General features: G+C 38.0%; 3 protein-coding genes across 4 annotated transcripts in view; 1 reads left to right on the top strand and 2 right to left on the bottom strand.

The window, feature by feature from the left end:
• Window positions 1-3,257: 3,257 nt before the first annotated feature.
• On the bottom strand, window positions 3,258-14,536 carry LOC117372662 (uncharacterized). The gene is made up of 13 exons (XM_033968491.2): window positions 14,044-14,536; window positions 12,904-12,997; window positions 12,397-12,484; window positions 11,477-11,804; window positions 10,797-10,890; window positions 10,560-10,647; window positions 9,367-9,670; window positions 8,133-8,226; window positions 7,691-7,778; window positions 6,489-6,852; window positions 5,517-5,610; window positions 5,313-5,400; window positions 3,258-4,671 (listed from the first exon to the last, which is right to left on the bottom strand). Exons 1-13 carry the CDS (start codon window positions 14,114-14,116, stop codon window positions 4,033-4,035), a joined length of 2,436 nt encoding a protein of 811 aa, XP_033824382.1. The 5' UTR covers window positions 14,117-14,536; the 3' UTR covers window positions 3,258-4,032.
• Window positions 14,537-16,826: 2,290 nt separating this feature from the next.
• Window positions 16,827-20,497, bottom strand: LOC117372307 (uncharacterized). Its single transcript, XM_033968091.2, has 4 exons — window positions 20,397-20,497; window positions 19,219-19,312; window positions 18,965-19,052; window positions 16,827-18,192 (listed from the first exon to the last, which is right to left on the bottom strand). The coding sequence occupies exons 1-4, from the start codon at window positions 20,494-20,496 to the stop codon at window positions 16,978-16,980; spliced, it is 1,497 nt and encodes a 498-aa protein (XP_033823982.2). The 5' UTR covers window position 20,497; the 3' UTR covers window positions 16,827-16,977.
• LOC117372854 (AP-3 complex subunit beta-2) overlaps window positions 20,462-25,101 on the top strand; it is a 61,452-nt gene continuing 56,812 nt past the window's right edge. Inside the window, exons 1-2 of one of the 2 annotated variants that reach the window (XM_055222257.1) lie at window positions 20,462-20,551; window positions 22,390-22,735. In XM_055222257.1, coding sequence (XP_055078232.1) covers window positions 22,623-22,735 — 113 coding nt within the window. In that variant the 5' untranslated portion in view covers window positions 20,462-20,551; window positions 22,390-22,622. The remainder of the gene's footprint in view (window positions 20,552-22,389; window positions 22,736-25,101) is intronic. The other variant, XM_055222258.1, reaches the window with a different exon arrangement.

Genomic DNA, 25,101 nt, shown 5'->3' with positions numbered 1-25,101 from the left:
CTAAACCAGGACTAACCCAAGACTAAACCAGGATTAATATTAAATCAGGATCATATCAGGGACGTGAAGCTAAATAGAGGCACTGCTCTGCCTGAAGCTGTTACTTTATTATGAGTTATTTTAACACAATCTGACCTTAAAACCTGTTTTGGTTTGGAATGAAAACAGGTTGTACTATTGAAAAGATTCTTTCATATAAAGGGACAGATACAAGCACATTAGCCAACAGTGTTGGTCATTCTCACCTCTTTTTTGTTGAAAATCAAACTTCTAAACAGGACCATGAACGCTCATATTGATCACAGGCTCCTGAAAATGTGTTCTTTTAATATATTTTGTATTTTTGCTTGAGCTTTCAGACAAACTTATCAGGCAGTTTGCTAATGTGTCCAATGTGTTACCGTGGTAACTGACGCTGCACAGTCCTCCATAGACACAGTCTTGTTCAAAATAATAGCAGTACAATGTGAATAACTAGAATAATCCAGGTTTTTAATATTTTTTATTTGTACATGGCAAACAAGTTACCAGTAGGTGCAGTAGATTCTCAGAAAACAAACAAGACCCAACATTGATGACATGCATGCCCTTAAGGCTGTGCCACTGGGCAACTAGTTGAAAGGGGTGAGCTCAAAAAAATAGCAGTGTCTGCCGTTGATTGTACAAACTCAAAATTATTCTGTAGAAAAATTTTTGTTTGTAGGATTTAGCAATCCTGTAAATCACTAAACTAACATTTAGTTATATGACCACAGTTTTTTATAACTGCTTCACATCTATGTGGCATGGAGTCAACCAACTTGTGGCACCTTTCAGCTGTTACTCCACTCCACAATTCATTTACATTTCATGGTTTTGCTTCATAAACAGCATTTTTCACATCACCCCACAAATTCTTAATTGGATTAAGGGTCCGGGGATTGGGCTGGCCACTCCATAACATTAATTTTGTTGGTTTGGAACCAAGACTTTGCTCGTTTACTTGTGTGTTTGGGGTCAGTGTTTGTTGAAACACCCATTTCAAGGGCATGTCCTCTTCAGCATAAGGCAACATGACCTCTTCAATTATTCTGACATATGCAAACTGATCCATGATCCTGGTATGCGATAAATCGGCCCAACACCATAGTAGGAGAAACATGCCCATATCATAATGCTTGCACCACCGTGCTTCACTGTCTTCACTGTGAACTGTGGCTTGAATTCAGAGTTTGGGGGTCGTCTCACATACTGTCTGTAGCCATTGGACCCAAAAAGAACAATTTTACTCTCATCAGTCCACAAAATGTTCCTCCATTTCTCTTTAGGCCAGTTGATGTGTTCTTTGGCAAATTGTAACCGCTTCTCCACATGCCTTTTTTTTTTAAACAGAGGAACTTTGCAGGGTTTCTTGAAAATAGATTAGCTTCACACAGATGTCTTCAAACTGTCACAGAACTTACAGGTAACTCCAGACTGTCTTTGATCATCCTGGAGCTGATCACTGGCTGAGCCTTTGCCATTCTGATTATTCTTCGATCCATTTTGATGGTTGTCTTTTGTTTTCTTCCACGTCTCTCTGGTTTTGCTCTCCATTTTAAGGCATTGGAGATCATTTTAGCTGAACAGCCTATAATTTTTTGCACCTCTTTATAGGTTTTCCCCTCTCCAATCAACTTTTTAATGAAAGTATGCCGTTCTTCTGAGCAATGTCTTGAACGACCCATTTTTCTCAAATGCATGTTCAACAAGTGTTGGCTTCAACCTTAAATTGAGGCCACCTGATTCACACCTGTTTTTTTCATAAAATTGATGACCTCACTGATTGGATGCCACACTGCTATTTTTTTAAACACACCCCTTTCAACTAGTTGCCCAGTGGCACAGCCTTAAGATCGTGCATCATGAATGTTGGGTCTTGTTTGTTTTCTGAGAATCTACTGCACCTACTGGTAACTTGTTTGACATGTAGAAATAAAAATATACTAAAAACCAGGATTATTCTGGTTAGTCACATTGTACTGCTATTATTTTGAACAATACTGTACATAATGTCAAAACATTATAGAGATGAAGGCCACATTGCTGATATAAAATACTAGAGATTTGCAGTTTGCACTTATGCTGCTATAGATCACTATATCAAGTACATACTAAGGCAGAACAATAAGTATTTAATTCTGGAAAATATAAAGCCCAGGATGAATGTCAAAAAATGGAAATGGAAATCCGGCACTAGTGCAAAACTGTCATACAGATATATTTGCCAAAACAAAAGCGCAGTGGAACAACCAGATAAAATGACGTGTCACTGCTGGTAAATGTGCCACGTCTATAATGTCAGAGAACATTTGAGTGAACGCTAAGGCTAGTATTTAGTATCTGCAAATCTCCTCTGCTTTAACTGTCACTGAAAATTGTATGAGGTGTGACGTCACAGCCCTGAGCTCTAGTGGCTCTGTACCATAGTCTCTGCTCTGTGCAGCGCCTGGCAACCTCATTGTTTGCGTCACTACTTCCTCTGCAATTGTATCTCTATGAGGTTTTTGCCGAGTCAAGCTATAATGAATAACTATTTAAAGATCAGGCAGTGGACAGGGAGCTGCGGGCGAATGTCACTGACATTAAAAACTGCACAAATAAAATGAATAATTCACTGGAGGACACATGTTTGTCTCAATGTGTTTTTATACCTGAAAAAACTCCTTGAAAAACATGCATTCTTACTGTAAGCTGGCTTGCCTCTGCGCTGATCTGACCTTTAACTTGGCCTAGCGATGTCACCTGCTTTTCTCCATTGAGATAGCAAAGTTTAATGCCATACTGTGGAATATTCCAGTCAAAAGGATTGTGTATCTCTATGTATCAGACCCAAACTGCACTCACAAGACATAAGTTGACTGGAGTTCATGCTAAAACAACTATTTATGCAAAGAAAAGTACTAGGAAACAATGTTCTTACATAAGGACAGATTAAACGTATGAATCCTGAGTTAAAGCTGTCTTTTTTACATATAAATACCAAAACTCCAGCTAACTCACAAACTTTTCCCATATAAATGTTGTCCCCTATAAATCTTTATAATCTAAATAAAATAATTCGTTGACTAACCGTAATTTTGACTCCATCTACTGATTAGTCGACTAAAAGATGACAGCCCTAGAAATATGAACTGCTAAACTAATACAAAAATCCCATGCATTTCTGTAGAAGTCTAAACTACAGGGTTAGCAGGTTAAACCAGCAACATTCTGTTCAGTTAAATAACTGCAGGCTTCACTTTTTAAAAAATATATTTGAAACTTTAAAAACCAAACAAAGCAACTTTTTACATTATATCACACTTATGAACAGTTGTTTTCTCACGTGTTTTCAGTCCACGCAGCAACACAAGATTATTGCATTTTTAACTAAACATTTTCTGCAGTTTAAGGCGTTATCCAAAACAAATTAAAATATTTTCAAATCCAAAACTGGCAAGCATTTCTCCTTTATACAAGTGGTTGAAATAAATACATGTTATAAACAAGATATCTTTAGTGAAATGATTATCAAGCTAAATCATAAAGGAAGGGACAGCCCACATTAGAGGTTTAGGAGATAGTTCCCAGACTAATAGTTTGTATAGAGGAAGAACAGTGAATATATGAGTAGATGCAGAGGAGAGGGTCAGAAGGAGCAAACTGCTGTGTTTCACCTTGTGATGTCATTAAGCAGTAGTTTAAGGTAACAGCTCCTTTTACCTTTAGTTCAGTAGAGAAGGGCAATTCCGGGGCTGAAATTATTCAATAGATTCTAGTGTGTGGAGTTTAAAAACATAGTGGAGCACTTCCTGTACTACCACATGACATCACAAGGTGGAGCAGTGCATTTTCTGTTTGAGAGAAGAACTATACTAAATATGCAGGGTTTGTGTGTTAACCCTGTGTGAATGAAACAAAACACAACTCCGGATATGTTTGTGATGAGCAAACAACATTATAACACAGATCAGAAAACAGCATAATATGGGCCATTTAAAACATAAAAATAATCTTTGAACAGTTCAGATTCTACATGAGTGAGTTGAGATGTTGCACGTGTCCTACAGTGTTCAGCATAATCGCCCTCTGGTCCAGTATCTCCCTGTCCCGCGCCAGTGCGGCCCTCTCCTGGTCCACCATGGCACGGTCACGCTGTAGATCCGCACGTTCCCGCTCCAGCCACATCCGCTCCGCCTGCACTGCTGCCCTCTCCCTCTGCACAGAAGCTTTCTCCTGCTCCACCAACTGTCTGTCCCTCTCCAGCAGGGCGCGCTCTCGGTCCAAAATGCCCCACTCACGATGTAAAGCGACGTTATTCTCAGTCACAAATGTTTCCGTGCTAAAATCGGGAGCGGGAGTAGTTGTTGCTGTATTAGGAGGAATATGAATTTGATTGGACGATTGGTGAGGAGTAGGTGGGGCTTGGTGAGGTGTAGGTGGAGCTTGGTGAGGGGTAGGTGGGGCTTGGTGAGGTATGGGAGGAGCTATTTGTCGCTGCGGGCGGAGTTTGTGGGGTGTGTCGTCAAGTTCTTGGCCGCAGTTCTCTGGGTCGAGCATGGGGGCACTGTGGGACAAGCGGCCCTCAATGGCGTCATGCATCAAACTGAACCAGGGCCAAGAAGAAGGGTCCACAGAGGTCTCCATCCCGACTGGAGGAAACCGCAGGTCCTAAAGAGACGAGGTCAATATTTGTATTACATGTCTTAACTGCTAACACATAACATATTTAGATTAGACCATGTTACTTTTTATCGCTTTGAAAATGTTATATTCACCAAAAACAACATAAACATGTTTTATAAGTTTCAGAAAGACGATTTTGCATTATACCCCCTCTTTAAAAGCAGTCATATTACGCTCTTTTGGCTATATACTATAACAGTATAACATCATATATATATCATATATCATATAAGATCATCATTTTGCATTTGGTTCACTGCAAACTACAATTTTGGTTTACGATGGCTAAATAACAGACATGGGTCCACTGACTGCCTTTAAAAAAAAACCTACATGATTGACCCAGAATCAGATTTTTTTTTAAACTGCAAGTCTAGAACAATAGGAGGAGATGGGGGTAAATGAAAACCGTAATTTCCTGAGCACTCTACCCTCAAATGCAGGACAATGCAAGATTACTCAAACATGCACTAAGGCATACTAAAATACAAACTTTGAGTACGCCTTGATAAGGGAACACGACTATAACGATTAAAGTGGAGACATTATTCTTAAGTTATTATTGAGTTATCAGGAAATACCAAGGTTAGGGTGTTGTTTAAAAAGCCACAAGCTGTATATTTTACCTTGTATCTCCTCTTCAAGTTGTCCCATTTCTTGGCGAGTTGAACCGTGGAGACCTTCCCCTGTAGACCCAGCTCTCTCAGGATTGCTCTGAAGAGGAAATAGTACAGTTAAAATGCATATATATGAAGACAGAACAAATATTTGATACTTTAACAGTGAACATGTATGAAGTATTTGAACAGTGACGGAGTAGAGTGCAGTACCTCCAGGCAGCTTTGGCAGCGTTCCTGCGTCCGGTGAATAAGGCCTCGTTTGCAGCTCTGAGTTTGATCATCTTTTGAGTGTCCTCCTCCGACACTGAGAAAAAGGAAAGAGGAATTTATGTTTATTTATTTATGTACTTGACAAGCACAAGCTGTAAACACACTTTTGTGAAGTCTGACTCAGAGAACTACTAATTCTCCTCACGGCATAAAATAAGATACTAAATATGTTTGCAAAAGTAGATGAAGTTTTAATTTGGACCTTTTTTGTTATCCTGCCACAAATGTTTGATTATAATTAAATCACACATTTTTAAGGACAATTATGACAACATTATGACATTTCAGAAACATGGATTTTCCATTTAAATGCTGAAGGTGCACTGTAACTCTTCTGGTGAAGGGTCTATCAAGTGTTGTCTCCATGGAGATGCTATTGCTTTGGTCACTTTTGTAAATGTCGCTTTTCCACCTTCAAGGCATTAAAAGTGCTTTAAATCAAGGAACTACTCACCCATTCACACATACATTCATATACCAGTGGGATTCGAACCGCCAACCTTAGGATCAGTGGAAAAACACTCCAACTGATCTACTGTTGCCCTATTGCTTTCCCTGTAATGTTCCATAGTATGGCATTAAACTAACATCTTGCATTTATTCAGTGACAGAAGTTTTTATTGCTAAAATGTACCTTAAACTTCTCACCTCTTCACAGATGTGACCTGTAACTTGGCCTTTTAGCATTACCTGCTTGTCTCCATGTGCAAAGGTGAGTTTAAAGCAACACTGTGAATGTCAATATGTTATAATTTATGGATTACACTTAATCATTATGTTACCAGTGACCAAACACTGGGTTGTTGCTTTCCATTTACTTTACAAATTTTGTTTAAAAAAAACAAAACAAACTGACATAAGCAGAGTTGTCATTTTTCACATTCTTTTTTTCCCCTTGCATTAGTTACTCACTTTTATATGAGTGTTCTGTGGGCGATGATGACTCCTCTCCATTGGCGTCTATCAGGGTCACATTTCCATCTGAATGTCCAAGGCTCTCCTCATGCTCTGTGTTTTCTACGGAGTTTTCCGACACCAGACTCTGCTCCAGCTCCTGTACCGCGCTCCGGTCCTCCAGGGGGCAGTCTCTCTCGGGAGGCACAGAGGGCGGGGGGGAGGACAGGAAGAGTGTATCGTCAGAGTTATTCCACACAGGCTCCACAGAGGGTGCTTTTCCGAGTAGACGGCCCTCGAAGGCGTCGCTCATGAGCTGGAACCAGGGCCAGCCTGCGGGGTTCACCTGGCCCTCCATCCCCTGAGGAGGGAACTTCAGGTCCTGTTAGGAGAAAAGTGTAAGTATACACAATTTCCATGTATGTGAGCAAAATTTGTGTTGCCACAGGAGAGATATAGCAATATAATCAGGAAGTTCCCATTAGCATGCTAGTTGTCATTAGCTTTATGATGGAAAAACTCCGAACTGGTTTCTGAAAGCATAAACTCACTGCGGTGAATAATTAGGATGCTCTGAATGCATAACTCTCTAAAACGAACTAGTTCAGTTTTTCACATTTTTAAGACAGTACAGTGCCTTTAAATTTTACTTGAGTACGCGTTGACTTAAAGATATTTAGTTTTAAGTCTAAATAGGGCTCCACAATTTTTCGCAAAGTTTTATTTTAGCTGAGGTTACAGAATTACAGTGAGGAGAGGAAATAGCTATTTACATCAAACTAGTTCTGAGCTCCCACAATCCCTTTGACACATCAGTGTTCAGCTGCATTATTTAAGTAAAGTAAGTCAAATATATCGTTATCACAATATTGAAAATACACAATTTTTTGTTTCCAAATGGTGCAGACACGAGTAAAGATTTAACCAAATAATGTTTTAAAATAATGCTATTGATACTTTACAGCTGATGTCATAATCATTCCTTGGGGGTGTGAAGCTAACAGACAATCCTTTTGGGCAGGTTTTGCTATTGTGCCATCGATTTGCGTGAATTATGTTACCATGGTAACTGCTAAACATTCCACCATAGACATTCATGTATAACACCCCCAGTGTGATGTGACTGTAAAGTATCAATTTCAGTTCTCCAGTTACATTTAGTTGACCTTAATATATTTCTTTTTTTTATTTCAGTGGCATTAAAAGTTCTTTCTTCTGACCTTAAACCTGGTCTTGAGATTGTCCCATTTCTTTGCAACTTGATCCGGAGTGATTTTCCCCGTGAGTCCGAGCTCCTTCACAATTCCCCTGAACAACAGATATGACATTATATTTCACCAACTCAAACCAAACACAAGGCACTGCTTCAGCTGTGTCAAAACTTCAAATATGAAACTTAAAAAAAAAAAAAAAGGTACACTATGTAACTTTTGTAGTTAATTAAACCAGCATTAAACTTTGTATCCATGGTGCAGGTACAGCCACGTATTTCTTATGCAATAGAACACCTGTAATTCAATAAGTGCGACAAAGAAAGGTTTAATGCCATTTTGTGGAACATTCCGGGCAGTGCAAAAACATGACCATGGAGACCAGCTCTGACCCTGAGAAGTTACATAGTGGATCTTTAATATCTCTCCTCTGCCTCATGTGTGACTGTACCTCCAGGCCGGTTTGACGGTGTTCCTTTTTCCCGTGAACAAAACTTCATTTGCTGCTCGTAACTCGATTAATCTCCGAGTGTCTTCTTCTGTCACTGAAAACATAACATCAATATATATTATTTTAAGTATCTAAACATCTTATTTTAACAAAGGCTGCACAAAATAGAGTAAAATAACAAAATGGGGTAAGTTATTTCTTGATACTGAAATGGAGTTTGACATTTTAGTATTATGATAACACATCTCTCCTGCAGTCCAGATCGACTGAGATGGGTTTTCATGACTGTTACCAATTGTTAATAATCCAGAGAACCCGATCACCGATAACCTCGGCCGATACCTTTGGGCCGATATGCATTTGTGGTCTTCAAATGTTTTTTCTAGAATGATGTCTCTCAGATGGAGGCAGGAGCCAGATTTCCCTATAGATGACATTGTACTTTGCCATGAAATATCCAAAAGGTAAATTCACAAGTGTTGAATCTGATCATTTCTATTAATGACTAGACCCTAGAACTCACTGTATTACAGCAAAAATCTGCATTTTAACAATATTAATTTTAACTGCCCCACATGTGTATTATGTTGTAATATGTTTAGTATTTAGTATTCTTTTGTTAGTCTTGTATCTGTTTATGTGTTGTTAATGTACCTGCGTTTGTATATGACACTTTGTTGCTATGCCGACATGTTGATGTGAGGTTCTATTGGTCCGTTACTGGTCTGTTTTGGAGACTGGCTTGAGTGAGACTGCTGCTGTTTGGCTCTTGTTTTAGCGTGGGTTACGGCCTACAGTAGCCCTTGTGTTCAGAAAATAAACCACAAAAAATTTGGCGTGTTTCCTTACACCAGAACGCTACAAAATGTTGTGATGTTATCTGAAACACAGGAATAGCAGATTTTTTCCCCCTCAAATGATACAATTTGAATTTACTACAAACTCATCCACACACCCTTTTTACTACAAACTGAAAAGAGCTGTGTAGTCACATTTTAGGCACTACCCTTTTTGTTTGAGTGTTTAAATTAAGATTCACGCAGCTGGTTGGTCCAAAGAAAATATCGTCCTCTTCTGGAGAATTAATGCTGATCGATGATACGCTAAAAGATTCAAGTATTGGCCTGATATATTAGTCTATCTCAATAGTGAACCTAGTTATCAAATAAAACATTTTGCCCTACATACTATCTGAAATACAGTCTATATGACATGTCATCCTTGTTGCTCTTACACTTGTAGCTATATTCACTCCCTCGTTGCGCCTCGGCTAAATTCCCCGCTCCGTTCTTCTCCACGTTTTCCACCAGGAGGTCAATCTCGCTCTCTGTCAGGAAGTCCGTCATCCCACGGCTGCGTCTCTGCCTCTTTTTGGGCATCGGAGAGGGAGCTTCACAGAACTCATCTTCCTCTTCGATGATGGGAGTGAGGAGGGGAGCAGCTCCGGCTAAACGTCCCTCCATCGCCTCGTTCATCCGGAAAAACCAGGGCCATGAGCTCAGGTTTGGGTCCACACCGGGAGCAGGGAACTTCAGCTCCTGAGAGAGACATGAGGGGTTTAAGTAGGGGCTGAATATTAAAAGGAACTGTACCTGATTTCTTACTCTCTTAAAAACTTAAACAAAACTAGTTCATTTTAAACTGTTTGCAGTAGTGTAAAGTTATTCCTCACTGCCCTGTGCCTTCCGAGCTTCTGAATTATTCACTAAGTTTATAAACACGTTTCACAACTTTCAGAGATCAGAGGAGAGTTTTAGTGCTAACCTACACTTCCTGACTACAGAATATTACAGTACACAGTGGACGTATTTTGACCTCAAGAGCTGCATATACAATACATCTGTACTGGGGCAAGGCAAATTTTGCTCCAATAGATGGGATAAAATCAGTCACCAGGGGTTTTGAAATGTAAATGACAAATACATAATGGGCAAAATAATGTTTGATCTCCTAAATAAGGTGTTTTTGAAGATTTGAGGATTTTGAGAGGCACACAGCGAATCCTGTTGAGCAAAGTACAGACTTTTTTTGTTAAATGACACGGTGATTTTTCCATTCTTAAATATTGAGGTAGAAAAGATTTTAGAGGTGGTCATCTGGACACTGCTCTCATCCAGAAGCCACTTGAAAAAGGGATTACTCTGTCTCGATTCTTAAATATTAATTTTTAAAATATAAATTTTTGATCCCAGATAATATAAAATGTTGAATACATTATTATACACAACATTCTGGTTGTGCATCAGAGAAAGAGAAAACTGCAGGTGGCCATTTCAAAGTAGACCATTTTAGACATCTTAAGTATGAGTAAATATATCATGTGAATGTTGTCATTTGTTCTTGGTTTACGGTTTGATACATGTTATACAATTAAACAGTTTAATATTTCAGACAAACTAAATCACTTCAACTTTCTACTAAACCAACCTTGTACTTCCTCTTCAGATTGTCCCATTTTTTTGCCAGCTGATCGATGGACACTTTTCCCTGCAGCCCCATCTCGAACAGGATGGCTCTGAAACAAAAATCAAGTTATATCTCTGAGTAAAGTTGCGGTCAAGTTGGTTCTGGTTTAGTTAGGGTCTATTCCAAGTTTAGTTCCAGCTTCAGTCTCTATTTTAACCAGGTCCGACTTCTTACAGTAAACTCCAGTAGGTCCCTCACCTCCAGGCTGGTTTTGCTGTGTTCCTTCTTCCAGTGAACAGGACTTCATTTGAAGCTCGAAGTTTAATTAGTTTTTCAGTTTCATTGTCTGTCCCTAAACAAGAAAAAATAAAATGATGATTAATAAACACTACAATACTTCACAATACTTTATAGGAGCACTTTTTTTTGCAGCGATGGAACTTACATTCAAGGTAATACATAATTTCTTACCTATATTTGTTTATAGTTAAACAACTGGGCCTGTCATGATCACACATTTTGAGTATGATATATTGGGGAAATATAGACGATAAACAAAAATATTGAAACTTATTTTTATGCCGCTGACATGAAAACCCTAAAGCAGATTTTCCCCCAAAGCTCTACTCTATAAGTACACTTTTGTTGAATACAAATTAAACACTTACTGAGTCACAGAAGATAGATGATAAATTGATATAGTATTTATTGTGACAGGCCTATGAACAACTAAAATTAAACCTGACTTTTGCACAATTTTCTATTACTGGTTTGATTAACTTCTTGATTAAATGAGGCTGCTTGTCTAAGTTTAATGCCCTACAGTGAAATACTCCAGGTCATGCAATAACATCATATGGAAGGCAGGTGGCGTACTCTCCACTAGAAAAGGTACACAGTGGGCTCAAATTCTTAACAAACATTTAAATATATCTCACATTTGTAGGAGCACTCTGATATCCTCCTCCAGCCCAGAGCTCCTCCGGTGGCCGTGTTCCCCGTTGAACTCCTCGTCCTTCGGCTCATGTTCACCGACTCGTCCATCTCCGTCTTTATCAGGAACTCGAGTATGTCCTGGTTTTCCTGGGGCTGATTCTGGTTCTGGGTCTGGTTCTGGTCTTGGTTCTGGTCAGGTTCAGAGTCCGGGTTTAGGACCATGCTGCTGTTGAACAGGCGTCCGTGCATCGCCTCCTCCATCATGTGGAACCAGGGCCAGGACTCCACCACCCCAGAGACCTCCTGCCCCTGGTATGGCTGCTTCAAGTCCTGCAGAGACACAGAGAGAAACAGAGAGAAAGGTGGGTATGTAGAGGTGGTAGAGGAAAGGTAGAGGTGTAGAGGCAGAGATACAGAATAATAATATTGCAATTCTTGTTTTGGAGATATGAAAAATTACAATATATCGACTGTAATGTAAAACCTATTTTAAAAAGATTAAAAACACTGATTGTAAATAAAACAGAAACTTGAAAATAAGAAACCAGCTAACATGCCAGTTTGTAGACATGGGATAACACACTCTCCTTCATGCACCAGTGGTACTGTGAGGACACTGGAACCTAGGTGACTGAAGTCTCTTGCCTAAGGACACAACCACCCTGCTGCCCCACTGTGGCACCTGTTCTCCCATCCAAGCACTAACCAGGGCCAGCCCTGTTTAGCTTCAGAGATTGGATGAAATTGGGCATTCCCAGGGTGCGCTTAATGGTTTATTTTATAGACATTTAGTTTGATACTTGAACCTGGCACATTTTAGCAAACATCTAATGGATTGAAATAACATTGACTTGACTTAACATTGTTGATAAAATGAAAAAAACAAAACAAACTTAGCAGTATCCCATTACTTTTTGAATACCTTATATTTTGTCCGAAGATTGTCCCATTTCTTGGCAATCTGGTCTGGAGTCAGCTTCCCCTCGAGTCCCAAGCCTTTTAAAATAACACTACAAACAAAACAAAGATGTTTAACTGTCAGAATACCGATGTTTTGGCCTGGTTTGTGGTTAATATATGTAATTACTTGGCCTATCCACATGAAACAAGGTTAGTGTCTTCTCTGTCAGTATAAATAAACTAAAGTGAAATTATTTATTCACAATAGCTTCAAGGAAGTGCTGCCATTATCCAACCCCAAAGATATGATTGTTATCAATTGATTGTACTTTAAAACATGAGATCAATAGGACAAGTTTGTGGAGCCAGTCCAAAACAATGAGACACAAAGACAACATTTGTGGATCATAAGTTTGGAGATTTCTTTCAAAAACAGTGAATCTCCCATAGAGTTATACAGACCCCTACCCTGCGTCTGTAATTATGACATCACCACACTCTAGGAAGTGAACACTGATGATGTGCGTACCTCCAGGCGATCTTGGCCGAGTTCCTCTTCCCGGTGAACAGAGCCTCATTGGACGCTCTGAACTCGATCAATCGTTTCACGTCGTCCTCAGTCACTACAGCAGAATACAGCAGAGAGAGGAGGGACAAATTTATCAAGACCGAAGAGATTATGGCTTTTTGTGGTTTTCAAATTCTACAAGGTGATGATGTCATTCATTTCTATTATAGACTAGACCCAAGAACTCACTGTATTACAAAAATCTGCTGACCCCATCTGTATTAAATAACATTGGCCTATAGAATGGAGTGATGTCATCTGAAATCCAGTAATAATGTGGCTACAGCTTGATTCATTCACAAGGGAAATTACTTGCATGCAAATCTCAGGCTTTTTAAATTAATAGAAACATTTACAGACAAGGCTGAAAAAAGGTGCAGTTCTGACTTTGTAAATGGTTTCATGCATGATGAGAGACTCAATAGCTAACCACTGTCACCGTGTATACCATGGCCCATTATATCATAAGCTGACTTTTATACTGTTAGTGGTTTTAAGTAGTTATAAATTATTTTAAAAATCTAGGCACACAATGCAACTTTTCTGGCGGGGGTTCTGTGATTCACTTGTCTCCATAGATTCTGTACTTGGAATGTTGTATTGTATGACACCAAAAATATATTTATCTTGCAATTATTAACTTAAACATGTTTTTAATAATTCAAAAATTACTTGAGGAAAAAAAACATTTATTCTTAATGCAAATGGGTTCACCACTCCACAGATCTGACTTACAACTTGGCCGTATAGCTTCACCTGCTTGTCTGCATCTCCATGGAGACAAGCAGGTAGTGGATCCTCCACAAGAAGAGTTATATAGTGCATCTTTAAATCATAGTAGGTTCCATAATAGTATATATGAGTTATTGTATTTTTTTTTATTTTTATACAATGCTCAAAATGTTATGTGAATTGTGACTTCCTGGTGTTGTCCAGAATAAACTTAAACCTGTATATGAATACTACATGACAGCTTTGACCAGACAATTTGAAATATCTCTACAACATTGCACAACTTTGAAGCTTTTGCAAAATTGTGTAAGAAATCATACCAATTACCTAAATATATTTATAAACATTAGACCAGAGATAAATACTTACTTTTATAAGAGTTTTCGGTGAATTGAGGTAGTGTAACCAGCGGAGGCTCCATTGACAGCATATGGGAAGTCATACCCCGACTTTAGGGCTAACAAGGAGGCTACTGAGTGTTTATACTTACGTCTAAACCCAACTACATTATAAAAATCACGCCTTAATAACATCACTAAGCCGATTTTAGGCTAGTTTCCATTGTAAAATACGCTCACGGATACGATTTTGTCCAACTTTGACGTGCTAAGCTAACTCCCCATGCAAAAGTAAGGGGAAGCTAACAGTGGCTAACCTCAACAATATCAAAACAACGTGAAGACTGGCGTTTCAACTCATCCGGAAACGCTGGTTAATAATACACCCAATAGACATCCACCAGAGCGAGTTAAAAGCAACATATGTCCCCGCTAAGTGTATTAAATTAGCAGTAACTTAATGCTAAAGCTCCATGGCTACACCGAAGGTAGCTAGCATCCTGCTTCCCTCTGCAGTGGAGGGGAGGGCGGGGAGCTGGGGGTAAACTCCGCCCTGATGTGACCCGAGCAGCACCGGGAAAGGTTTTCATTTTTTTATTTTTTTTTTCCAGTGATCTTTTTTGTTAATTTTTTTTTCCAGCATAGTTGGTAGAGTAAAATAAGTAAAAAATAAAATAAAATAAATACATTATTAAATCAACATATAAAGCAAATACATAAATAAGACAACAGATATAATACAATTAATAAATAAACAAACAAGCAAGCAAATAAATAAATAGATAAATAAATAAAATGTCCACTTTCCCTCTAAGTTCAAATTTGTTTTTTTCTAGTTGGACATGTTTCACTATGTCAAACAATAGAATAATGTCAATTTAAAAATGTAAATAATAAATTGTTTTAAAGAGGATTTTATGGTGTTCTTTAATAGCATCTTTGAATTTCATTATCCCTTAAAATTTCAACGTTCAATTTAGTATTATACTAACATAATTAAAGGTGCACTAAGTAACTTATCTGGTGGAGGGTCTTTTACCTGCTGGTTTCTAAATGGAGGAGAGCAGATGATGTCACAAGGCCAAGTTACAGGTCAGATCTGTGGAGGGCAACCCGGCTCACAGTAAGAATGCATGTAATTTTGAGCTATATCTTTGATTGAATAGATAGATATGTTTAATGCCATACTGTGAAACATTCCAGGCAAAGCAATAACACTTGTATAGACACTAGCCAAGTGGCAGATAGTACACCTTTAATGTAGTGGCTCAGTGTCTGTTGTCAAATGCCATTTCATAAAGCTTTTTATATTCTCTCCAAAATGTCTCCAAATAGAATTATAAAAGGGGACGGTACACATTTCAGTCTCATAATATTGGATATATAACTCTAAAACAATGGGATTGTATTTTATCATACAATATTAAAAATATATGCTTGAGTTTTTAGGCATTTTGAATGATTTAGAAATAAGTTATGAATAATATAAAATAACAATAATATGTGTGAAGTTATTCCCGATTTAACTTAAAATAAACACAGTAACTGAAAAACTTAGTATTATGGGAATAACATGTGATTATGACAAAAACACAGACACTTTAGTTACAAAAGTTATAATTGGATTTACAGTATTTTACAAAACAAATAAGGTCAGCGCTCTTCCATACAACTGAGAGCTCGAGTCAGCGATTGGTCACAAACATTGGATAACTAAAGAGCAGCACAATAAGAATAACTATAATTAATTAACAATATACTAATTGTATTGTATTAGTATAACTTTTAGATATTATGCTGCTCCAAAGGCTACTCCAATATGATACAATTAACCATAAAAACAGCATGGACTCAAATGAAATGTAAAGGAAATCACTAAAACATTTCAGTAAGTTTAACAAAATATATATTTGTTACAGGATTTTGAACACTTTTTCAGTTTTTGGAAATGTTTGTGAACACTAGAATAGCTCACCACCAATAAGATGTAATAAGGCATTCAAATATTTACTTAAAGAGGGGTTTTACATGTCTATGAGGTATTAACCGCCATTATCATCGTGTTACCCTTTATTGTTTTGAAAATGCTAGCACCCGGGAAAGATCACTAGATTACTCAAACCTGTCTGGATGACATCTAAAACCTCTACAGGCATATTTTTGATGAGGGAATGTTATAACATGGTAAGAAGCTCCAAAAAGTCGACTTTGCTTAATACCCCCTCTTTAAATTTTGTTCAATGAAATTGAAAATGTACAAGTTAAAACTGATGTTCATACTTTTACAATGTTTTGCTTGACATATTGTTCTACCAGAAAAGGTTCAAATATCTTTCAGTATGTATACTAGGAAATAAATAAATAAAAAACATGAACTGGTTTAGGGCTGCAACTATAACGATTATTTTAATAGCTGAGTAGTCAGTGATTTTTGATTTAATAATGCCACCATCTTTTTATGTGCTAGGATCTGTATTGTTCAGATTAGTGATGTCACAATACTGATACAAACATTTCAAACTCAATTTCTGTATTAAAGAATAGACCTTTTGACACAAGTGATAATTGGCTAAAAAAAAAGCTTTTTTAGGCAATATTGCATTTTTCAACACAAAGTAATAGTGTTTATTATACCATGTGGTCTTACACTAGTTCTGAAAAACTAGTGTAAGATGAAACTGTGTCAGTATCAATACTTGCTAAAGTGAATATTTAGTTTTGATACTAGTTTTATTAACGATTAACAATTGATTTTCAATATTTTGACAACCCTACTCCAGCTAACGATTACAATGATCAAAATACGATGGCGATAATTTTTTTAGTTAACTACTGCAGATTAGTCGATTCATCATTGCAGCCCTGAACTGGTTATTATTCTTTCAGTTTATAGAGTGAGCTATTCTAAAGTGCAACAGCTACATTTTAACTTTTTTCTTTTTTTTTTTTTTTTTTTTTTACATTTTTACAGCTTTTCTGATAGTTTTTTAACTAAAGTTGCAAACCTATGCCTTGTTTCTTCTTGGTCTGCATCTGCTGTCAATATTTGTAAAACTTTGTCTGTTAAATTGTTGTATTTTTCGGAGCCATCCATTTGTTCCTCTTCCTCTGTTGTAGCTCCACATTTTCTCTCCTGTTCAACCTCGGACGCAGATGTTGCCATTTGATTCCTGAATGTTTCTTTTTGTTTTTCGAAATCCTCTTTTGCTTTGTCAAGAAAAATCTTATCTCTTTCAAAAATTGCTCTGTCTCGGTCTAGGTAAGCCCGATCACGATCCAGCAATACCTTATCCCTCTCCACTCCAGCCTTCTCTCTCTCCAAATCGGCCCTGTTTTTGTCTAGCACTGCCCTATCGCGCTCATTTTCAATTTTCTTCAAATCCAGTGCCTGCCTTTCTTTGTTCAACTGCTCTCTCTCCCTTTCCAAATTGATCAACTCTTTGTCAAACTCGGCTTGTTCTTTTTCAAGTGCTTTTTTCTCCCTTTTATATTCCAAGAACTTTTTGTTCAACTCTACAACTTCCAAAGCGATATTCCGATTTGATGCAAGGCAATTTCTAGTAGTGCTGTTAGAAGTAGTAGCGCTGTTAGAAGTAGTAGCGGTAGAATCCGGTAACAAAGTTGCGTAAAGCACTGTTCTTGGCTGGACATTTTGTGTGCTAGTGTTGTCGACAGTTTTAGCTTGCATGACGATACTTTGGGTAGAGGTGGTTGGAACTTTGCTTGCAACTGAAGCAGTAGAATCTGGTAAAAGAGTTGCGTATAGCAATGAAGGTTGCGTACTTGGTTTTGTATTTGGTTCTATTGGTGTCATAGTATGTTTGGGCATGGTTGGCACACTTTCCAGCGTTTTAACAGTAATTTTCGGAGCTTGCAATGCAATTTCGTTGGGTTTTTTGGTGCTTTCTTCATAGTTGCCGCTTTTGTCAATCATCTCAATGTCTTCCTCGCTTTCAATTGGAGCCATTTCAACCACGTTTAAAGCGCTGATTACATCTTCCGAGTCAGAGGAGGGGCGGTAGGGAAAGTCTGCTTCGTGTTTTTCGTCGTCAATGGGGAGAAGTTCGATGACCTTAGCGGCGTTGTCCAATCGGCCATTCAGTGCATCGTCCATCAGATAAAACCAGGGCCAAGCTGCGGGGTTCTTTGGCTGCTCACCTTCAGAAGGGTTTTTAATCACCTAACAAATTAAGTACAATGATATTTTAGGATATCATGTAGATAACTGTACTCAACTTAAAGCCACAGTATGTAACATTTTAGCCAAAAATAGACTAAAGTAGGTTTTGTTTTGCACTGACAAACTTGGAAAATCATGCGTCCTTACTGACTCTTATTTGGCCTGGAGCTTTCCTCCTTGTTTTCATGGAAATGCTGTTCCACAGTACGACATAAAACTGGTCTATCTCCATGCAAAATATTCCAAGAATGATTTAAATTTTCTGTTTCCATAGAATTATGCAGGTGACATACCAACTCCAGACAGTTACATATTACATACTGTACCTTTAAAGGAGACATACGTGTAATGAACAGTTTCTATTCTCACCTATCCCCTATCCCCGTCCAAATCCCCTGTATTTTTTATTATTTGAGTCTAGGGAGTAAACAGAGTATAAAATGTTGCGTAGCCTTTCTTAAAAAACAAACAAACAATAAAAAAAACACATATAATAAAAATCCACCACCAGCTACGGTAACAGGCCTATCAGATTTGAACAGGAATTCAATTGTTCCATTTCTATTATTAAGACACTGGAATATGGAATATTGTGTAAACCACAATATTCCATATAAACAAAATATAAAATAATCATCTACATATGTTATAGTACAATATTAAATACCTTAAAAATCATACTCTATCATAATATAAGCCTTGGTTTGGATTTAGTTTAACAAGATCATTTGAATGTCATTAATAAATGATACTAATTACACAGAACACTTGCCTTGTACTTTTGGTTCAGGTTGTCCCATTTCTTCTTGAGCTGACGAGCCGACATCAACCCCTGAAGTCCCAACTCTCTTTTTATTGCTCTGTGGGTAAAGAAAATTCATTTTTACATTATTTATTTACATCAGAAAATGGACTATCTGCAACCAACAACACTCTTGTTTGACAACATATTGGGACCTTCTTGTTGTGGGGAAATAATGCTTTGCTAACCACTCTGCCACTGTATGGTTTAGCATAGACACTCACCTCCATCCTCTCATCGCAGAGTTCTTTCTCCCGGTAAAAATGGCAGCATTACTGGCTCTGAGAAGAATTAGCTGCTGGATGTCTCGATTGGTCACTGGAGTCAAAGAAAAATATCATAGTCATTTATTGTACCATTTATGAATAGAATACCCTAAACATATTTGCAAGAAGCCAGCCAGATGGGGGGATATTGGGAGCAAGTAAACATTTAGTCCTCATTCAAGCTGATGTGTTGGAAAGGAAAAAATGGATTTGAGCTTGATAAACAGTGATGCAGATGAGTCGTTATGGTAAATGCCTATCAGAGGTGCTTTTGACCTGGTTTAGTCCTGGGTTACACCTGCTTTAGTCCTTGGTTAGACCTTGTTGAGTCATAGTTGAGTCCTGATTTAGATCTAAATTAATCGTGGGTTAATCCTGGATGAGACCTGGTTTGGTCCTGGTTTAGTCCTGGGTTACATCTGCTTTAGTCTTTGGTTAGACCTGGTTTGGTCCTGAGCTGGTTGTGCGTTAATCCTGGGTGAGACCTAGTTTGGCCCTGGTTTAATTCTGGGTTACACTTGCTTTAGTCCCTGGTTAGACCTAGTTTAATCCTGGCTTAGTCCTGGTTTGGTCTTTCAGCAACTCTGATGTGTGCATAGAAGGCATAATCTTAAACAGTCTAATCACTTCACATGGAGATCTCGCGCTATACATACAATCAAAACTAACAGTTAATATAGGATATGCAAAACCTGTACTTGAAAGACGTGCAACAGGTTTTGACTTTAAAATCCCAAAATCCAGAAACAACAAAAAGCAGTGTTTACTCTTTATACACTTAATTATGAACATATCAGCTGACATCATAATCATTTTAATATGTACAACATCAAATATTAGATACGATCCTACTTTATATGTTGTACTATTGAACCATGAGTGTAGACAAAGTTAGGCTACCTGCATGCATTAAACCTCAAATAAAGGCAAATATAATTAAAGCACATAAGTCTAATTTTCCTAGAGGATTTGTTGAGTGGTTGGACGCATCTTCGTAAATGTGAAAATAGCGTCGCAGTGACACCAAATTAGCGATAAAAACCTTTGCGCATTCATCTGTTTCTCCATGAGCTCTGGAGTTATCAAGAAATACCGATCACAATGATATAAATAATACAGAAATAGCATAAATTTACTTTTGTATGCGTTCGCCATGTTGCCTCCTCTTCCCAAAGCCGGAAGAGCGAAAACACAGATGGAAAATGCAGCGCCCCCACGAGGCCGGAGGAGAGCCATACATGCTGCACGTGGTCGGAAAAAAGAAAACATGTAAAAATTGACCAAATAGCAGGTAATTTGAGCTTTAATCATCATTTCACAATCAATCAATCAATCAGTTCACTTAAAACTATTTAAAATGTGTGCACTTTTACTTTTTAACTGCACTTTTCCCTCTAGCAGTTCCATAAATTAAACTTGATGAGTAACTATGTTTGTACTGATATATTTCTCATAGTCTTACATAAGCTACAAATACGAATTTTCAGCTGATAGACTTTGGCCACTAATTGTAGATTGTAGAGCGATCAGATTCACTGACCCACAGGTTGGCAGTGTGATTCCAGCTGCCACAGATGAATGCTGTCATAGTGTCCTTGGACAAGACACTTAATCCACCTTGCCCCCATTGTCTATGTACATTAGTGTATGAAAGCACTTTGAGTGCCTTGAAGGTGGAAAAATGCATTTTGTCCTGTTTTATTAGAGCCTTATGCATTTACGACATTTTAAACCTCCTGAGGGTTTTTGGTAACCATTCTTCACATTCTATTGTATAAATATATCTTATTCAATTGAAAATAAATAAAACTAAACAGAACAAATGATGAGAGGACCAAATGATTGAGTGTTCAAACAATCCAACAAATGTCCAACAGTCCAACATGACATTAAATCTACAGTTGAGACCAGAAGTTTACATACATTATATAAAAAGATACGACATGAAATCAGACTAAACTTTTCCTGTTTTAGGTCAATGTAGATGACTGAAAGTATTTTTATTTGCTAAATGCCATAACAATGAAAGAAAGAATTTTTTGACAATTTTTCATTACTTTCTTCAAAGTCAGAAGTTTACATACATTTCATTAGTATTCACTAAAATTGCCTTTAAACTGTTTGACTTAGGACAAATGTTTTGGATATCCTTCCACGAGACTTTGTGATGGCCTCTCCGAAACATTGACATTATCCTTAAGCCACTTTGTAACCAGTTTGGCAGTATGCTTCGTGTCATTGTCCATTTGGAAGAAGGGTCATTGTCCATTTGCACCCAAGCTTTAACTTTCTGGCTGATGTCTTGAGATGTTGCTCAGTATTTCCACATAATGTTCTTTCCTCATGATGCCATCTGAATGAATGTGGCAACTTCAGGCATATGGAAATTGCACCCAAGGATGAACCAAACTGTGCAAGTTCACAATTCTCTTCCTGATAATTTGGCTGATTTCTTTTGACTTTACACAAATAAGCAGTGTGTTTCAGGTATGGCTACAAGTACAGCCATAGGTATGTCTCTAATTAATTCAAATGTTGTCAATAAACCAGAAGATCAGAAGCTTCCAAAGACATGACATCATCATCAGGGTTTTCTAAAATACACTGCTTGCCAAAAAAAAGCCACCACCAGGATTTAACTAATCAAATAGGTTGGGGTTGCTGCAGTTGGTCAGGTCTAGGTTCAGCAACAGTCTGTGCTCAAAGAATGAGGTCAGCTGACACCTGAATATACTGAATGACGAGGTTATTGCAGCAATGGATTTTTTCTTCCCTGATGGCACAGGCATATTCCAAGATGACAATGACAGGATTCATCGGGCTCAAATTGTGACTTTTTATATAGTGTATGAAAACATCTGGCTTCAACTATAAGTCTTTGTGCAGGTGACGGGACTACTTTTACAGGTCAGATTTGTGGAGAGGCACTCTGAATGCATATTTTACGGTGCATTCGAGCAGTAAAAACTCTTGGAATAACAAAATAAATGCTTGATATATTTATGGCATATTATGGAACATTTGAGGCTGAGGCTAGCTCTTCCACAATACAATACAAAGAAAGTAGGCCTGCTTCCTGCTGGTGTTCATGCAAAGTTCACTAACACTCAATGTTTTTGCCTTAAATAGAGAATAAAGCCCCGACCACTTCCGGGTGCTTAAACCTGGGCCTGGGACGCAGATGACAACAAAGGTCACGTGTCCTCTCCTCCATCCCCCACCGGCCCCTGCGCGCCGCCGAGCATCTCCATCTGCGGGCTTTTACGCACACAGTCTGCGTCTCGAATCTCGCGCATATCCCGCAGCTTTCAGCACTGATAATCTCCGTGTCCAAGGGGACCAACACAGACAGGCCCGCAGACATGTCCTCCGGGTCGGCCTTCAACGACGAGAAAGGCGGCTCCTCTAGTGTCGCGGAGCCCGAGTATGGACACGACCCGGCGAGTGGAGGCATCTTCTCCTCCGACTACAAAAGGTACAGATGCACGCTCTTTACGCGTAGCTAACACACTTTTTTGTTATATGTCGCAGCTACACTATATGAGGTTTATGCGGTAATGGTAGAGAGTTTTGTACATTTTAAGAAACACTGAAAAAACTGGATCGAAATGTGATCTTGCTAGGCCTCGTCTTCAATCTAAGGCAGTGATTTGATGCAAGCAGCGCACCGTCGTTTTCTATTTTTAATGGCGTCTTAAGTGTAATATGTAAGCTGTTTAATGTGATATATCATTTACAACTTCGTATTGTTGTTTTTTGTGTTTAGTAATTTGGTTTTGGAAGAGTTTTGGGAGAGATTGTCGCGAAATTGTGTCAAGATGCTGAGGTTAAAGTCGGAGCTAGCGTTAGCATTTCAGCACCACATTAGCTGGACAGCTCCACAGCCCCAGTACTTTATAATTATGAAACGAAAGGGGCTAACTTAACACACCGAAGAGGGGATCTAACATATTTGACAGTGTAACAGTATTCTTATTTGAGTAAACATGTTGGTTACTCTAAGTTGTTGTCCCCCTTTGGATAATTTCTTGTTTAGAACTACAGAAGAAATGATGCACTCCACTTTTAGACCTAGTTTCGCTTTATATTAGACCTGGAATAGTCCTGTTATAGACCTGGTTTATTCCTAGTTTAGACCTGGCATAGTCCTGTTATAGACCTGGTTCATTTCTAGATTAGACCTGGAATAGTCCTGTTATAGACCTGGTTTAGTCCTAGATTAGACCCGGACTAGTCCTGTTATAGACCTGGTTTAGATCTGGTGGGGAAAGTTTGAGAGCTGCTGGTTTAGATCATGATGTGAACGAACTGATGGCGGTAAGATCTTATACTTTTTTGAAACCTGGCAACTTCTAGACCTGTAAATTATGTTTATGATACTGTAAGATCTGATATTTTGTGTTTATTTCAGAGTTGACACCTTTTGTTGGTCTTGTATCTGTTTATGTGTTGTTAATGTACCTGCTTTTGTATGTGACATTTGGTTGCTATACCGACATGTTGATGTGAGGTTCTATTGGTCAGTTAGTGGTCTGTTTTGGAGACCAGTGAGTTGAGCTGCTGTTGTTTTGCTCTTGTTTTGGTGTGCGTTATGGCCTATAGTAGGTTCATTTTCTGAAACAGCCACAAGAAATTCCTTACACCAGAACACGACAAGATTTTAAATAATCAGTTTGTACAGTGGAGTTTGCCTCCAGTTTTACAGTCCTTAAAAACGTTGTTTGTCCCATACAATAGAGCATGCCATCTGTATCTGGTATAGTTACCCCAGAGCTCACTATTTGACATGAACTATTCCTGGAAAAAGATCTGGAAACTATTGTTTAGTTGCCAAATCATCAGGTCTTGTCATTTTAATGTAAATTCTGAAGTTAGTTGTTTTGTATTTCTTGAATGGACTTTTCTCTTGTGACCACCAGAAGGAGCTCTTTCTCTATCTTTATACCAGACTCCTTCACAGTAAGCATATATAACACTACAGTTACAAATACTCACACATAATACTATCACATGCTATCACTCTTGGTAGCTTTAATGTCCAAGATTAATTTCTCAAACTTTACAGTTAAAATAAAGGTTTATCTCTGAGCTGATCACTTTGTTGCAATCTAGTTCTAGACATAGATCTACTTCTTCAACTATCATCACCACTGCTCATAGTTTATACAGGTTTTCATGTAGTTCTAATCATGTATGCGTTGTTCACACCAGTTAAGCAGCAGTTTTTGATAAAAAGTTGAAAAAGAAAACACATTGACAATTATAACATACAAAATGCATACCCCATCTTCTGCCCATGTCCAGCCAGGATATAAAATTATAAACGTCACCAAAAAGTGTTCTTTTTTTTTTCTTTCTTTTTTTTAAGTGCTTTGGTCAGCTGTAGTTGTGCGCTACATATATAAATCAACTTGAACTTGAAATAAACATAACATTTAATATTTTAGAAAAATGAGTCACTGCAGGTGTATGTGTGTGAGTAAGAGACAGGACATTTTAACTGGGACCAAAACAGGAAGTCATTGATTGATTTGTTTATTTTGGTCGCAGGTGTATTCTGACATGATTCCAGAAACAATAATATTTAACAACGAGACTGAAAAGGTTAGGTTGTAGGTTGTTATATTGTTACATTGTTGTTGTTACATTGTTTATATTCATAAAAACAGCAAAAGGAAACAACCCATTACAATAAAAGTATGTATCAAAGTATAGTCATTCATGTGTCTACCGAGAGTAACACATTTTAACTTATTTTTAAAGTGGGTGGGAGTGGTACACAATTTAAGTTTGTCTGTACAATTATTCCACAGGTCCACCACTGTAACATTCTTCAGACCC

This window comes from Periophthalmus magnuspinnatus, chromosome 6 (genome assembly GCF_009829125.3).
Source record: "Periophthalmus magnuspinnatus isolate fPerMag1 chromosome 6, fPerMag1.2.pri, whole genome shotgun sequence".
In the NCBI taxonomy this organism is placed as follows: domain Eukaryota; kingdom Metazoa; phylum Chordata; class Actinopteri; order Gobiiformes; family Gobiidae; genus Periophthalmus; species Periophthalmus magnuspinnatus.
The sequence above is the reverse complement of the archived record's forward strand: the minus strand, read 5'-3'. Positions and strand labels throughout refer to the sequence as shown.

Excerpts from the sequence above, each read along its gene's own strand:
- LOC117372662 (XM_033968491.2), bottom strand. The coding sequence starts at position 14,116 with ATGACTTCCCATATGCTGTCAATGGAGCCTCCGCTGGTTACACTACCT. Across the intron at positions 11,805-12,396 it reads ATCTTCGGACAAAATATAAG|GACTTGAAGCAGCCATACCA; the intron begins GTATTCAAAAAG and ends GTGTCTCTGCAG. Across the intron at positions 5,401-5,516 it reads GCTGCCAAAGCTGCCTGGAG|AGCAATCCTGAGAGAGCTGG; the intron begins GTACTGCACTCT and ends TTTCCTCTTCAG.
- LOC117372307 (XM_033968091.2), bottom strand. The coding sequence starts at position 20,496 with ATGGCTCTCCTCCGGCCTCGTGGGGGCGCTGCATTTTCCATCTGTGTT. Across the intron at positions 19,053-19,218 it reads TCTGCGATGAGAGGATGGAG|AGCAATAAAAAGAGAGTTGG; the intron begins GTGAGTGTCTAT and ends CTTTACCCACAG. Across the intron at positions 18,193-18,964 it reads ACCTGAACCAAAAGTACAAG|GTGATTAAAAACCCTTCTGA; the intron begins GCAAGTGTTCTG and ends TTAATTTGTTAG.